The 13,414-nt window shown below is 26.6% G+C and overlaps 1 protein-coding gene across 2 annotated transcripts in view; it reads left to right on the plus strand.

Moving 5' to 3' along the window:
- Positions 1–2,068: 2,068 nt before the first annotated feature.
- The window catches only part of LOC107453510 (uncharacterized), a 30,771-nt gene continuing 19,425 nt past the window's right edge, over positions 2,069–13,414 (plus strand). For both annotated transcript variants that reach the window (XR_015430892.1, XM_016070378.5), the window contains exons 1-3: positions 2,069–2,255; positions 7,707–7,763; positions 8,944–9,018. Coding sequence is in view for 1 of the 2 variants with exons in the window: in XM_016070378.5 (XP_015925864.1) it covers positions 2,139–2,255; positions 7,707–7,763; positions 8,944–9,018 (249 nt within the window). In the remaining variant the exon portion in view is untranslated. The remainder of the gene's footprint in view (positions 2,256–7,706; positions 7,764–8,943; positions 9,019–13,414) is intronic.

The raw sequence follows: 13,414 nt of genomic DNA on the forward strand, positions 1-13,414 counted from the left end.
AAATGATCTTAAAATTTTTTATCTTATTCGAAAAAGTCGAAAAATTTACGAAAAATTACATTCAGCAATTCATACTGTCAAAAAAATATGAAATTTTAGAATTACTGAGGTCTCAAGAAAAAGTATTCTAATTATTAAGCAAACAAAAATTACTAAATAATGAAACAGACAAAATTACTAGATTTGACAGACATTAACAAAACTAACGTCACATTTTCTTTACGGGCATTTCAAGAAACTACCAAGGTAACTACTTAAAAGTAGTTGCTACTTGCTTCTATTGATTACAAAATTTTTTTAAAAAAAGGATACTTTAAAATGATTTATGTTAAGAAATAATAATTTCAGCAAGCTTATGATGCCATCTTTAGAATCTCCCCAAAGAATGAATCTTTACTCTAGGTATCAGGATTTACAGGAATAAAAAATATTTGGTAAATTTACCGTGTATGGTAATCATAGTTCGGGTAAAAAAATATTAAAAAAATTAAAAAAATAACCATAGTTCTGGTTAATAAAACCAAAATATTGTGTATTTAAACCATTTATTTGGAAATTCATTTAATAATTTTGTAAACCACTACATTTCACATGGTAACGGTTTTACGGAAATTCTAGTTTTCAAAATTATAGTTTTTATTATCACATATTTAGTAAAAAATACAAAACTGAAAAATATCTTTAACCGAATAAATGTTTCTTATGCCATGCTCTAAGGCATTATGATAAAATGACTTAATTTTATCGCATTTACCAAATTTTATTGCACATTATAAAACAATATTTAATTGTTAATTTTACTAAAATCATTACTAAAGTGCTTCGGTTAAAATTACCTATCCCTTTGGTGTCCCCATAGAGCCAGATTTTACCACATTCTGGTAGTTCTGACTATATTTTTTTCATAGTATAGGCTCAAGGGCCGGGATAACCTGGTCGGTAGGGAGCTGAACCCATGTCCAAGAGTTCATGGGTTCGATCCCCACTGACCGAAGACTGGCGAAGAAGAAGTAGTAAAGGGTGACTGATGCACGTTAAGTCTGTCGAGTCACAAGGTCCTCCATGTTCCCACAACAAATCAATACCTCTGGAGGTACTAATCCAGGAGTTTCCTTGTCTTCTGGATTGGTTCAAAATTACAAGGCTACGGAGTTGAACATCAGTAGTCGCAAACCTAAAAATTGGGTCGGCTGTTCAACGACGGATATAAATATAGTATAGGCTCAAGTGAAATTTCGACACTAATTTTTAAGAAAACAATATAAATTTATTAAAAAATTTATAATATATTTATCCCAATGGAGCCGAGTATTGATGAGCACCAGCTTGTCTGGGACGTGAAGGCGGCCGATGCGCAATGTAGGCCGCTCATTGCATAATGTCGCTTATATTGAAATTTTAAAGCCTTAACCTCAGTGAACCTCTTGATCTACAAACTGGTTGCTGCAAGAATGTTTTGTATTTATTGTATATTAATAACTCTAAATATTAATAATTATATATTTCAATAATACTACATGTTAATATTTCTATAAGAGCAACAGTAGGACGAATATATTTTTCATATCTCAAAGCTAAAAGGACATTTTTTTAGTGATTTAATTTATTAGACGCTTCCAATGTACAGAAATTAGAAGAAAACACCAAAAAAAATTTCGACCAATTTCAAATATAACTTTTTTTTTAAAACTCTTCTAAAACCAGACTTTTATTTCCTATTGTATTGCAATTAAGTTGGATAATCAAAGCTGAAAAATAAAGAGCATTTATCATTTGATTTTGAATACGAAGCAATAATATAACAGCATTTTTTCTTACAGGAATTTTCTAAACAAGTACTTTTCGCTACAAATCAATTACCTCAACTAATCAAAAGCATTACAGCTGGTCATAAAATTCTCCCTATTTCATATCTCTTTATATTCAAGTAGTCAATTACAAATTCCGGAACTAAGTCCGTTTTTTATTCTAGTAAAGCATATCGCCAAGCAGATACTAAGTCCTCAGCGATAACTCGCCAAGGCCAGGAGCATCAATTTAGGGATGGGGAGGGAAGAACTTGCGGGGGTCCTCCGAAAAGATTTAAGAAGTGAGCACCACTCGTCCCGAAACCAAACATTGTTGGACTCGTTTTGATCATGTTGTACTCTGGATTTCTTCTTGCTGTGCTCGTCGTGGACTCGGTATTTGCCGGGAATATAGGAATTGAAACCGTTTTTGCAATAACTCGGTGCAGAGCTTCATGTCTTGATACAGTAAGTTTTATTATTTTTTTATTTTTGCTTTTTTTTAAAAATTAAAAAAAAAAAAGACTTATTTTGTTTCCGTGGTTTCATTTTAACATTATTATGATAGAAAAAATATGAGCTAGAACTTTTAATACGTAGAACTTAAGATAATTAAGAAAATCGAGCACTTTTATTACTCTTTATATAAATATCTCTTGTTACAAGTTTTATCATTATTATTTTTTTACTTCTCTTAAAAATTTAAAAAAAAAAGACTTATTTTGTATCCGTGGTTTCATTTGAACATTATTATGATAGAAAAAATATGAGCTAGAACTTTTAATATGTAGAACTTAAGATAATTAAAAAAATCGAGCACTTTTATTACTCTTTATATAAATAACTCCTGTTACAAGTTTTATCATTATTATTTTTTTACTTTTTTTAAAAATTAAAAAAGAAATGACTAATTTTGTATCCGTGGTTTCATTTGAACATAATTATGATTGGAAAAAGATGTACTAGAACTTTTAACACATAGAAATTAAGATAATAAAAAAAAATTGAGCACTTTTATTACTCTTTATATAAATAACTCATGTTACAATAATTTTCGCTAAAATAAATTTAGTTTTCATTTTTATTTTCTTTAAAAAGGAATTAAAGAAAGTATTAATAACATCAAGATTGATTTTAACAAAAATATTTAAGAACTTGCCTTTTTTAAAGTGAGTAGCATGTCTTTAAAGTTCACTAACATAACGTTTGTCAAAATGGAATTTCCCTGAAGTAAATATTTAAGTCTATGTAACAAAATTTAAAGTAAAACAAATAGATTGTAAAACAGCGCTGTGATGAAATTTTATCCAAACTGCAATTTTCATTTGTTTAATATGATGAACATGTTTGGTACTAATTCTTAATCAACATCTATGACTAAAACCTTGAAGACAGTAAGTAATACATTTTTAAAACATGCAAATTAACCGTTTGTACGTCAGATAATCACTATCACTTTTCTATACATTTCTCTCTCTTATTTGAATTGAAATAAGTTATATAATCTCAAAATAAATAGAATATAGCAGTTGTAATAAAAATTTGAAATTAAGGCTTTGAATAATGTAAAACTTAGGGTTACAAAATCAGGATGACAAACTTTTTAACAACACCATCATTAAGCTAGGATACAATAATTTTTTAAGTTTGCTCATAATGTTGCAAACCTGCTTATCAATATAGCATTTTATTATGTTTCAATTTATTATACAGCAAAGGCGTAAAATATAAAGGTAAAAAATGGTTGTAAAATATGCTATTTGTAAAAAAATCTATTATATGATTAATTGATTTTGTATATTTTTACTTATATTATCACATCTCCTTTAAAAAAGTTTATACAAAATTTTTCTAAAATTTAAAATTTTTCTAAATACAAAATTTTTCTAAAATTTAATATTAAGCTGAACTAGGAAAGTAAAATTAGTGAGATAGTGTGTATTTGTGAGCTAAATATGTACAATTAAAAATTTCATTTCTAAATATACAATATTATTTTTATTTATATATTTCTAAATTTGCATTTATATATTTATATATTCTTGTATTTATATATTTCTGTTAAAAAAAAAAAAAAAAAGTTGGTGTTCTAGTGAAAAATATTATAATAATGAAAAACTAACATTAGTGGTTAAAATTACAAGATTTAGAAATGACTGGAAATCATTTTATTTTTGACATTTATTTTAACATTGATTTTACATTTAATTTAACATTTAAATTAGCTTTCTGATAGAAAAATAGTTGATTCTTCATTTGATTTAAACATGAGTCAAAATAAATAATGATGTGTTTAACTTATTCGATCTTATTTATTCATTTGCTTGTATGTTTATTTAATTTTTTCAGTTTTAATAATTTACACAAATATGAAAAGTAGAATAAGGTTTCTTAAGATGACCTAAATTTTTGCATTAAAATAACGATAAATTGTTCAATTGAAGCAGATATCTAATATTATCAATTGCAATTTATTTATAAATTAATTTAATATAATTTAATGCATTAAATAAATACATAACTGTAAGACATATTTCAATTGCTATTAAAATTTAAAAAAGATTTTATTTCAAGGAGTAGGTCTGTTAATTTATTAAACGTCTGTTCAATTTCGTTATTCTTTAAAAAAAATCTGAATTATCCAACTATTCCATTTATTATTTGGAAACATTTATCTTATTTTAAAAATTAAGGGAAATAACAATAAAAATAACCTTCTTAATTTTTCTCTTCATTTTTACTTATCAAGTTAATGATGAAAACAATCATAAAATCACATACTTGAAGATATAATTTCAATGCAGCTAATTATAGTATATAAAGAAAGACTACGATGTAGAGAAATTTCGAAAAGTAAAAAACCATTTTACTGAAACATTAACAAAACAAATTTGCATCTAAATTCAAGTTAAAGTATTCTCAAACTTATTTTCTTAGCTGATTTATGTGAAATTCTATAGCAAATCGAAACCACTGAAATGGTAATAAAAAATCTTCATCCAAGATATTCTACTCACTAAGAGTAAAATCAAATGCAATAAATTTAAGTTGAATTTTATTGTTCTAAGAACATTAATTATCCATTGGAGTACACTTTAATGCGGGTACATATTAACCATTTTTACGCAAACTATGTTTAAAAATAATTTTACTGAGTAATCCAAATTGCTGAAAAATTTATCAAATTTATAACTTTATTAAACATTGAACTGCTGATTTTCATTTAAGGCATTTTATATATTATTTAAATATTACATTTTATGAATATTATTATATTTTCTAACTATTTTTATATTCATAGTAAAGCAAAATTATGTTCTTTAAATTTTATCTGTCCCCTTATCTATCTATAAAATAATTGACTTTGACATAAAATAAAAAGACGCAGCGGAAATTATTAAATATATATGATACTCTTGCTTGTAATTATTGAACATTAATTATCCAATACAGTCTACAAAAATATAATGAATATATTTTACCGTTAAAGATCACAAAAAGAGTTATTTAATTTTTATAAAAATAACCACACAAAAAAATTCTGTTCTTACTTTCTTAAATTTAAAAATAGCAACAACAAAAGAATATTCCGTTTTTATTTTCCTAACTTCTCAACCCCTCTTTATTTACTTTAAAGAATGAAAAATGAAAAAAAAATTCAAAATAATAGCCACAATGATTTTCATAATCCGAAACTGGTTATGATGCATTGAAATCCATAAAGATATGTTGAGTCTACTTGTCTAAATATTTACCCAAACAAACTTAAAACCAAGTTTATCCCTAAGTTTTCTTTCTTTTATTTCATCCCACATAATTCTTCCGTAAATATAATTTAAGTACGTCCTGCCGAACCTCTCATTACACGATAAAAAACGCTGCAGTAACGTAACTCTGTATAATCACTTCGACTTCTTTTTTATTTTGAAAAAAGATACACATATATATTTTCAGAAGAAAAGTAGGCTTTCTTCAATTACGGGCAATTCCACCGGAGGCCGTATTGTTGGTAGATGGCGATGATTGCAGTAGGGCCTACTAGGCCACGAATTTCTACAGATATCCAAAAGGGAGGGGTGCATCACCAACAAAACCATCTGTTTGGTACCCCAGCGTGGGATTACCTCGAAAAAGGAGAAGCCAAGCTAAAAAGATAAAATGATAAAAGGTCGGAAAAGGTTAATAACGATCGCTTTCCCCCAGCTCTCGGATTCAAGAAAAATACCAAAAATGATTCTATAGCGCTCTACTTGGCATCAATGATGTCTTAACCTTGCTCTTTGATTCCAGTATGTAGATTAATAGACCATTTCATTTGTCATGTCTGCTTTAGTTTCGCTCGGAAAATAAGCGGGAAATTTGAAATAATAGTGTATTCGGAGCTCAAGATAAAATATCTAAACCTGAAAAAGAAAATAATTATATTTATTGTACATGCATCCGTTGATTTATTTTAATGCGTTTTATTATACTTTTATATTTTAATCCATTTTGACTTTGTAACTTTTATAGTTCAAAAAAGAATTCAAGCAAAATAATCTCATAGCTCTTTGATTTAAATACGTAATTTCACTTCATTTCTCCATGTTTGGTTAGAATTTAAAGGATTAGGAAGTAAGACATACTTTCAAACACGCATTTATAAAAAATGATAGCGAAATAAAATAATAAGTCAGATTATTTAGGTTTGACTGACTAGAGGACAAAAAGAAAAGCGAAAAGTCTGTAAAATTTATGACGCAAATTTTATGATTAACTCTGATTTCAGAAAATATGCGTATAGAAGAGTAAAGTAAATAAAATGGAGCTAGCACCTAAACAGTATATATTGCATTAAATGAATAGTAAATATTTTGAAACATTACTTTTTTTTCTTCATTTATTGTATAACATTGCTAGACGAAGAAAGAAATTCTGGTAAAATTACCGTATTGAATTTTAATAGCATTTCTGGTCATAAAAAATATATAATTTTGGTAATTGAAACCAACATACACTGCATTTAAACCAATAATTTTCGTTCATATGGCAACGGTTTACCAGAAATCCTGCTTTTCAAAATTACACTTTTTATTATCACACATTTAGTACAAAATACAAAAAATGAAAAGTAAATTTAACCGAATAAAAAGTTTTTCGGCCATGCTCTAAGGTACCAAGATAAAATTACCAAATTTTATCTCATATTATAAAATCATATTTTATGAAGTTTACCGAAAAACGCGGTAAATTTTGCCATATCCGATAAATTTTGACCATTCTTTTGTTGTCAGTGTATAAACATCACCACTCACTGTCATTTTGTTAGCGAATTTTATTAACCTACTGCATATTGTATAATTTGGCTGTTAGTCTTTAGTTGAGCTATCATGCAAGATTTATTTAACTTTATATCCTGAAAAAAAAATTATTTTATTCAAACGTTAAATGTGTAACATCCTAGTATTATAAACAATACTACAGAAAAATTAGCCAAGCATAAGAAGATATTTTAAATTTAAATAAAGTTCAAATAAATTTTCTTATTCTATTAATTACATTTTCGTTATTCAAAATTTAAAAAGTTTGCATATAGTTAATGAGAAATAGTATAATATTATCATCAAAATTGCATTACTATAGATTATTCCTTAAAGCCCCCTCGAAAAACATTATTTACTTAAAGAAAACAAGAAAATTAAAATAGTAAATTAATAAAAATTTTCAATTATAATCATAATACTCAATGAATATTTTCAGAGTCTTATAAATTTTGACGGCTCGTCTTGTAAGATTTGATTTTAATCAGAGTTGCTATCTTGTTTGTTTTACGATAAAAATACTAAATTCGTAAAAACATCAAGATAACGACTCAAAAATTTTGTTGTTTCGTATTGATGCATTTTTTTAATTTTTTGAATTTTTTTTTTTATATTTCAGTTTTCTCATCAAATCCGCACGGAAGACAATTGTCGAAAAAATTTGGATTGTCTCATGGTAAGTCTCAACACTTATTATTATGTAGTGAGCGAAATATATAAAACAAATATTAAAAATACCGGACTACTCTGAATAACTATTGATCTAATGATCGGATCTTCACATTCTACGACTCAATCTTAAAGGCTCGAAAGGCTTAAAATAAGCTCAATTTTATTGGCTTACTATATCGTCTGCACTTATTAATATATTAATTAATAAGTGCAGACGATATTTTAAGTTACGAAATCAGACACGAAAACGTCTTTTTTCTGAACAAAATATCTTTTTTCGACGGAATCGGATTTCTGACCTCCAAAATATCTGGAAAATATGGACCCAATAGTGGTCCAAAGTTAGGATTCCTTTATGTTAATTTTATATTTTTGCGTATTTCGACATATCTCAAAAAAAAAAAATTCTTATTGAAAAACTTTTGCGCTCAATTACAAAATTCATTTATCCGAAGATAATTTCAAGCAAAAACTAACTTTTAGTAAATATTTAATATTTTTATTATAATTTTTTTATAATAGTTTAAAAATTTTTGAATTGTTATGAATACAATTTTTGACATCATTTTAAAGAATGTAATTTTACATGGCAAAATACAAAATTTGAGCGAAATTGGTCAATTAGCTCCTGAGAATTCAAATTCTAAAAAATTCGTATTTTAAAATTCGATTTCTCAGAAATTATTCGACTGCACTAATTAATTAACATATGTGAAGTCTCCCTCTCTAACCATTGAGTCCTAGAGCATGAGATCTTAATCTTAAAAGTTTTCAGGATGGTCCGCTTGCGTATTGCACAAAATTGTTTGCAAAACGTTCTGCTCCTCATAAATATTCAGTATAACTTCATTTTCTATATTTCGTTATATCATTTACTTTTAAATACAATTGGAGCTTAATCACTCCATTCAGAAATTTCACCAAGATTCCCTGATTAGAGAAGCGAGCTTTTTCTCAATCGAGTAGAACGTTTCACCCGAATAGGGGGTACGATTAAAATTTTGTTATTTTCTCTTTGGAATTCTCCCGTACGAGCTATTGTTCTCTTTTTCATATTCTCCTTTACACATTTTATTACGGAAGGTGACATGAACTTTAACAACATTTAATTTAAATGAGTAAAATAGTAAGAGTTTTTTTAATTTTTGAATCACATTAAAATAATTATTATTTTTTGTGTTTAGTGTTGGGAAACATGTGAAATGCTGAATCAAAATTTTGAACTTTGGGGACCAATGTGTTCTGTTCCCGATATTTGTGTAAGTAGCTTTATTTTGTGTCTTTTTTCGGATTATATATATACTTTCTTTTCAATGAACATATTTTCATATTTTAAAGTTGTACAACAAAATATTTTACCTCAGCTGTTCTAAAATTCGCTTAAAACCTTTTAAACTTTATCCGCTTCCATCCCCCCCCCCAAAAAAAAATAATAAAAATTACAACTCGTTCAAAAAAAAAAAAGATTTTTTTTTCAGAACATGAAAATTAAGAGTGTCACGCACTTGGAATAGAAGTATGTATTCACTTATTTCTTAAATGTTTTATGCTATAGTTTTAGTAAATATTATTCCTTAATAGCACTACTGCACTAGATAAGATTTGTCTTTTTTACAGTTTTTAAAGAAATTCGCATTCCTAATTTTAAAAAAATCAACATTTCTAAGGTTATAATACTTTTCCTTCTTTTCATAAACGAAACCAAAAATTCATTTAAAATATTAACTTTAACTGATTTATGTTAGTAAAAAAATGATATCACCCTTCCGATATCACCCTAAGATAAATAATAATAAGCATTATCCTATGTTGAACTCGAAGTCTTGCAACAACCTCAATTTTCTTTTCGCGCAAGCTTCAGCTATTTTCGCGCAATTTTCCATTTTTGTGCAAGCTTTATTTAAGATAACTTAACAAGGAAAAACGGTACTTAATTTAAAATCTTAATAAATCTGAAAACAAAATTTGAGGGAAAAAGTTTTTTATTTGAAATATATTCGATTTGAAAAGTAGTTTATTTCATTTAAATATTTAAAGAAATAATTATATTTACTCATCCGCCCTGTTTTTATTCAAACAATGATTCTATTTATGCTACTTCATCAATTTCATCATTAAAAGTTTCTCCCTAAAGTGGATCGAAATATTTGAAAATATCGTAATATCCTATTATTTAATTGAGAACAGTTAAATTTGTTTAGTATATAGATAATGAGATACAAACTAAATGGCTCGATAAAAAAGCGGAACGAAAGAAAAATTGAGGTAATAATATCCTGTTTAATATCACTTGGAAATAAATGAGAACAAATAAAAAGTTAAGCTGACTAGGAAAACCGACGTAAGATGAGAAACTATGCCGTATAATTTATTCCAATAAATAGAATCGTAATACGAGGGTATTCATTTCTAATTCATACTCAATATAATTTACCAAAATTTATGTCTGCAAAACCGTTCTGAAAAGTGTCATAATGTCATAAGTAAGTGGTTTCGTTACTTGTTTAGTAATGAGTTATTTTATTCATTTTAGTGAAAAATCGTAACAAAATAAATAAATGCTACCATGAAAAGAAACCACATTCTTATTCACGTGAATACTTCCTGCTAATATTTTTATGTATTTTACGTGTCATAGTTCATAAAATGAATGCTTTGATATAGTTCCTGATATTTAGATATTGTCGTAAATTAGCTCATGATATGCGTAATAAAATTAAAGCCCAGATAACCATGACCTAAAAGTTTTCAAATTGAGGTCTTAAATTGCTGATTAAGATTTTAACAGGAGTAAAAACGCAGAAACATTTGATAAAAATGATAATTTGATTGAATTAAAAGGGTTAATTTGAATCAATACATATATTACTTGCAAATGAAGTAAGGTAATATGATTCTGATATTTTATTTATGATTAAGATTTTATTTTGAGACATTATATACCGATAGAAATTTTGGAGTGTCTTAAACCATGATATCATTCAAATTTGCTGCAACCCAACCTTAATGAGTCCCATATTATAAAGACTTCACAGAACTTGAAAGGAAACAAGATTAATTTTAATATGGAATTTAACCACGGCATCGTTCAAGTTTACTTCAACCTTAATTCGAGCCATAATATTAAGACTTCTCAGTAATTAGAGTCATTTGAATATCAAATAGAACCATAACATCTTTCAAAGTTGCTGAAACCATAATAATACATCTCATATTATTAAGACTTCATGGACTTTGAAAGCTAAAGAGATTTATTTTAAAATTAATTAACGTTGCAGCAAATGTGTACGATTTTAAGGTTCATTGTAAAGTAAAGCCCGGATATTACGGTTCAAAATAAAACAAATTTTTCTATAAGTATTGCAAATTTTTTAAGTGTTGCAGAACTTAAACGTTGAATTTGAAAATTCAGCAATCTTACCTTTCAAGTAAACCTAGTACCAGGTTAGAAAATATAACAAGGATTTGCTTGATCGAAAATATAATTTAGGATGAAAATATTACTGACTAATAATAAAATTTAACTAGGATTTATTTACAACACAATATCATTCGATTTGAATCTACTACCGTGTGATCAAATTTAACTAGGATTTATTTGCGCGATAATATTATTCAATTTAGTCCTATATTACTGTTTCACAAACTTGCACAAGATTATGGTTAAATGCGCTTTTAAATTTATAACAATGCTGATAACGAAATTAAAGATTGTGTCTTAGAACAAGTCTAAAACAACACTTTTCTAGAAATCTGTTTTAATTTTCTCTTTACTTGATTTCTACTAAAACATTTTTATTGTTTTAATTCTTCAATGTTAGATATTTAAAAGTGTATTAAAAAAAGAAAAATACGGCATTTAAATATTAGATTTATAACACTATCCCTAATAAAATTTGTGTAACAAAATTTGTTATTTACAAACGATGACAGTATTAGATCTGATATAAATTTATCTATTAGATTTTACATTTTAGTAAAGTCACAATTATTAACACAATAATACAAAAACTACTTATATTATTTTGCATCATTTTGTAATAATTTCCAACAATATGTAAGAGCTAAATTAGAATGTCTATTAGTTTTTTTATTTTTGTGACGTTATAGTCATTATGACACATTCTAAAGTAAACCACTCAAAATTGTTAAATTAAAATTAAGAATTTGATTAAGTCGTAATTTAGGATAATTTTTATAATACTCACATGAGATTTGTAGGCAAAGATGTTTTTTTTTCACACTTCAAGACGATCAACATTTATTGCATGTCATTGATTTCATGAATATTCGCATTTTTTAAACAAAATTTTAAGAAATCCAGTTTATTTTTGTATTCAATAGCAATATCGATAATTGCTTTAAATGGACTTGTAACTAAATATATTTTCCCAGGTATATTTCTTGTTATTTTACCCGCAAATTCTTTGCAATTTCTTCCATTACACTTTGCACTATTCTCTATAGAACATTACTGAAGCTATTACTGCATTACTGAAGCTATAAAAGCAGACGAAAAATATCGAGTCAAATGAAATAAAGGAAAGCAGACGAAAATTAAATTATTTCAAAGCTAGGAAAATGGAGAAAAGAAAATCGTTTTCGTTTTAAATTTCTCAAAATTTATCGTTTGACATTTCATTATTTATCGTTCGATATAAGGGTTTGCATAAACTATTCGTAATGAATTATAACAATTTAAGGAATTAACATAGAGTTTAATAGTTAAGAAGTTACAAATTTTAAACCTCCGTCTTTGTAGCTTTAATAAAATATTTCACAAATTATTTTAATATTTAATAGACCAAATTATGCGACCAATAGTTTTCAAATGATTCATAAATGTTAATAAAAATAAAAATGCATAAAATCATTGAAACCTGACTAAAATCGTCTGCTCGGAAACTAAGTTGTTAACAATTTTTACACCTGACAAGAAATATGAAACTAATATTACGCTTCCATAAACATTATTTTTCGCGCGCAGGTCGTCGGGCTACAGAAGCGGGGGTGCCATCCCCTCCGCAAAGGATCAAAATTGTGATGGCATGTCTTCGGATCATTCTCCGGGATGTTTCCCAGACCGTCGCCAATAGCCCATTGTGCAGGTCTAGTGCGACGCAAACTAACAACAACAACTATAAACATTATTTAAATAATTTTAATCTTTTTTTAAAGAAGTTATCAGCACATTTGAGTTTGATTGATTTTTCATGTAATTTAACTACTTCGTGTTTGCTACTTATAGATTTTGAAATAAAATTCTATTCAATACTTACAACAATGGAACTTATTCGATATTTAAAACTTCGAATTTTTGTAGAAATTAACCTACATGAATTAAAGATATTAACAAGCATATTATTATACGCTCTATTTCAAAATTCAAGTAAATAAAATTTATTAATACGATGAGTTTAGTTTCTATGAAATTTCATCACTGTTTAAATGTAAAAATTTTTGAGGTCTATTTTCTTTCATTTATCTTAAGATTTATTTCAAATTTTTTTTATTTTAAGATTTATTTTTATTTTTTTCTTTCATTTATTTTTTCATTTATTATTTCCATCAGAATTAAAAATACCCCTCAGAAAATTAAAAAATGACATTGCTATCTTTTACTTTAAAATATTTACTAGACAATTTTAAAATCTC

The sequence above is a fragment of the Parasteatoda tepidariorum genome, chromosome 12 (assembly GCF_982258835.1).
Source record: "Parasteatoda tepidariorum strain Cologne lab strain chromosome 12, Ptep-v5.0, whole genome shotgun sequence".
Classification (NCBI taxonomy): domain Eukaryota; kingdom Metazoa; phylum Arthropoda; class Arachnida; order Araneae; family Theridiidae; genus Parasteatoda; species Parasteatoda tepidariorum.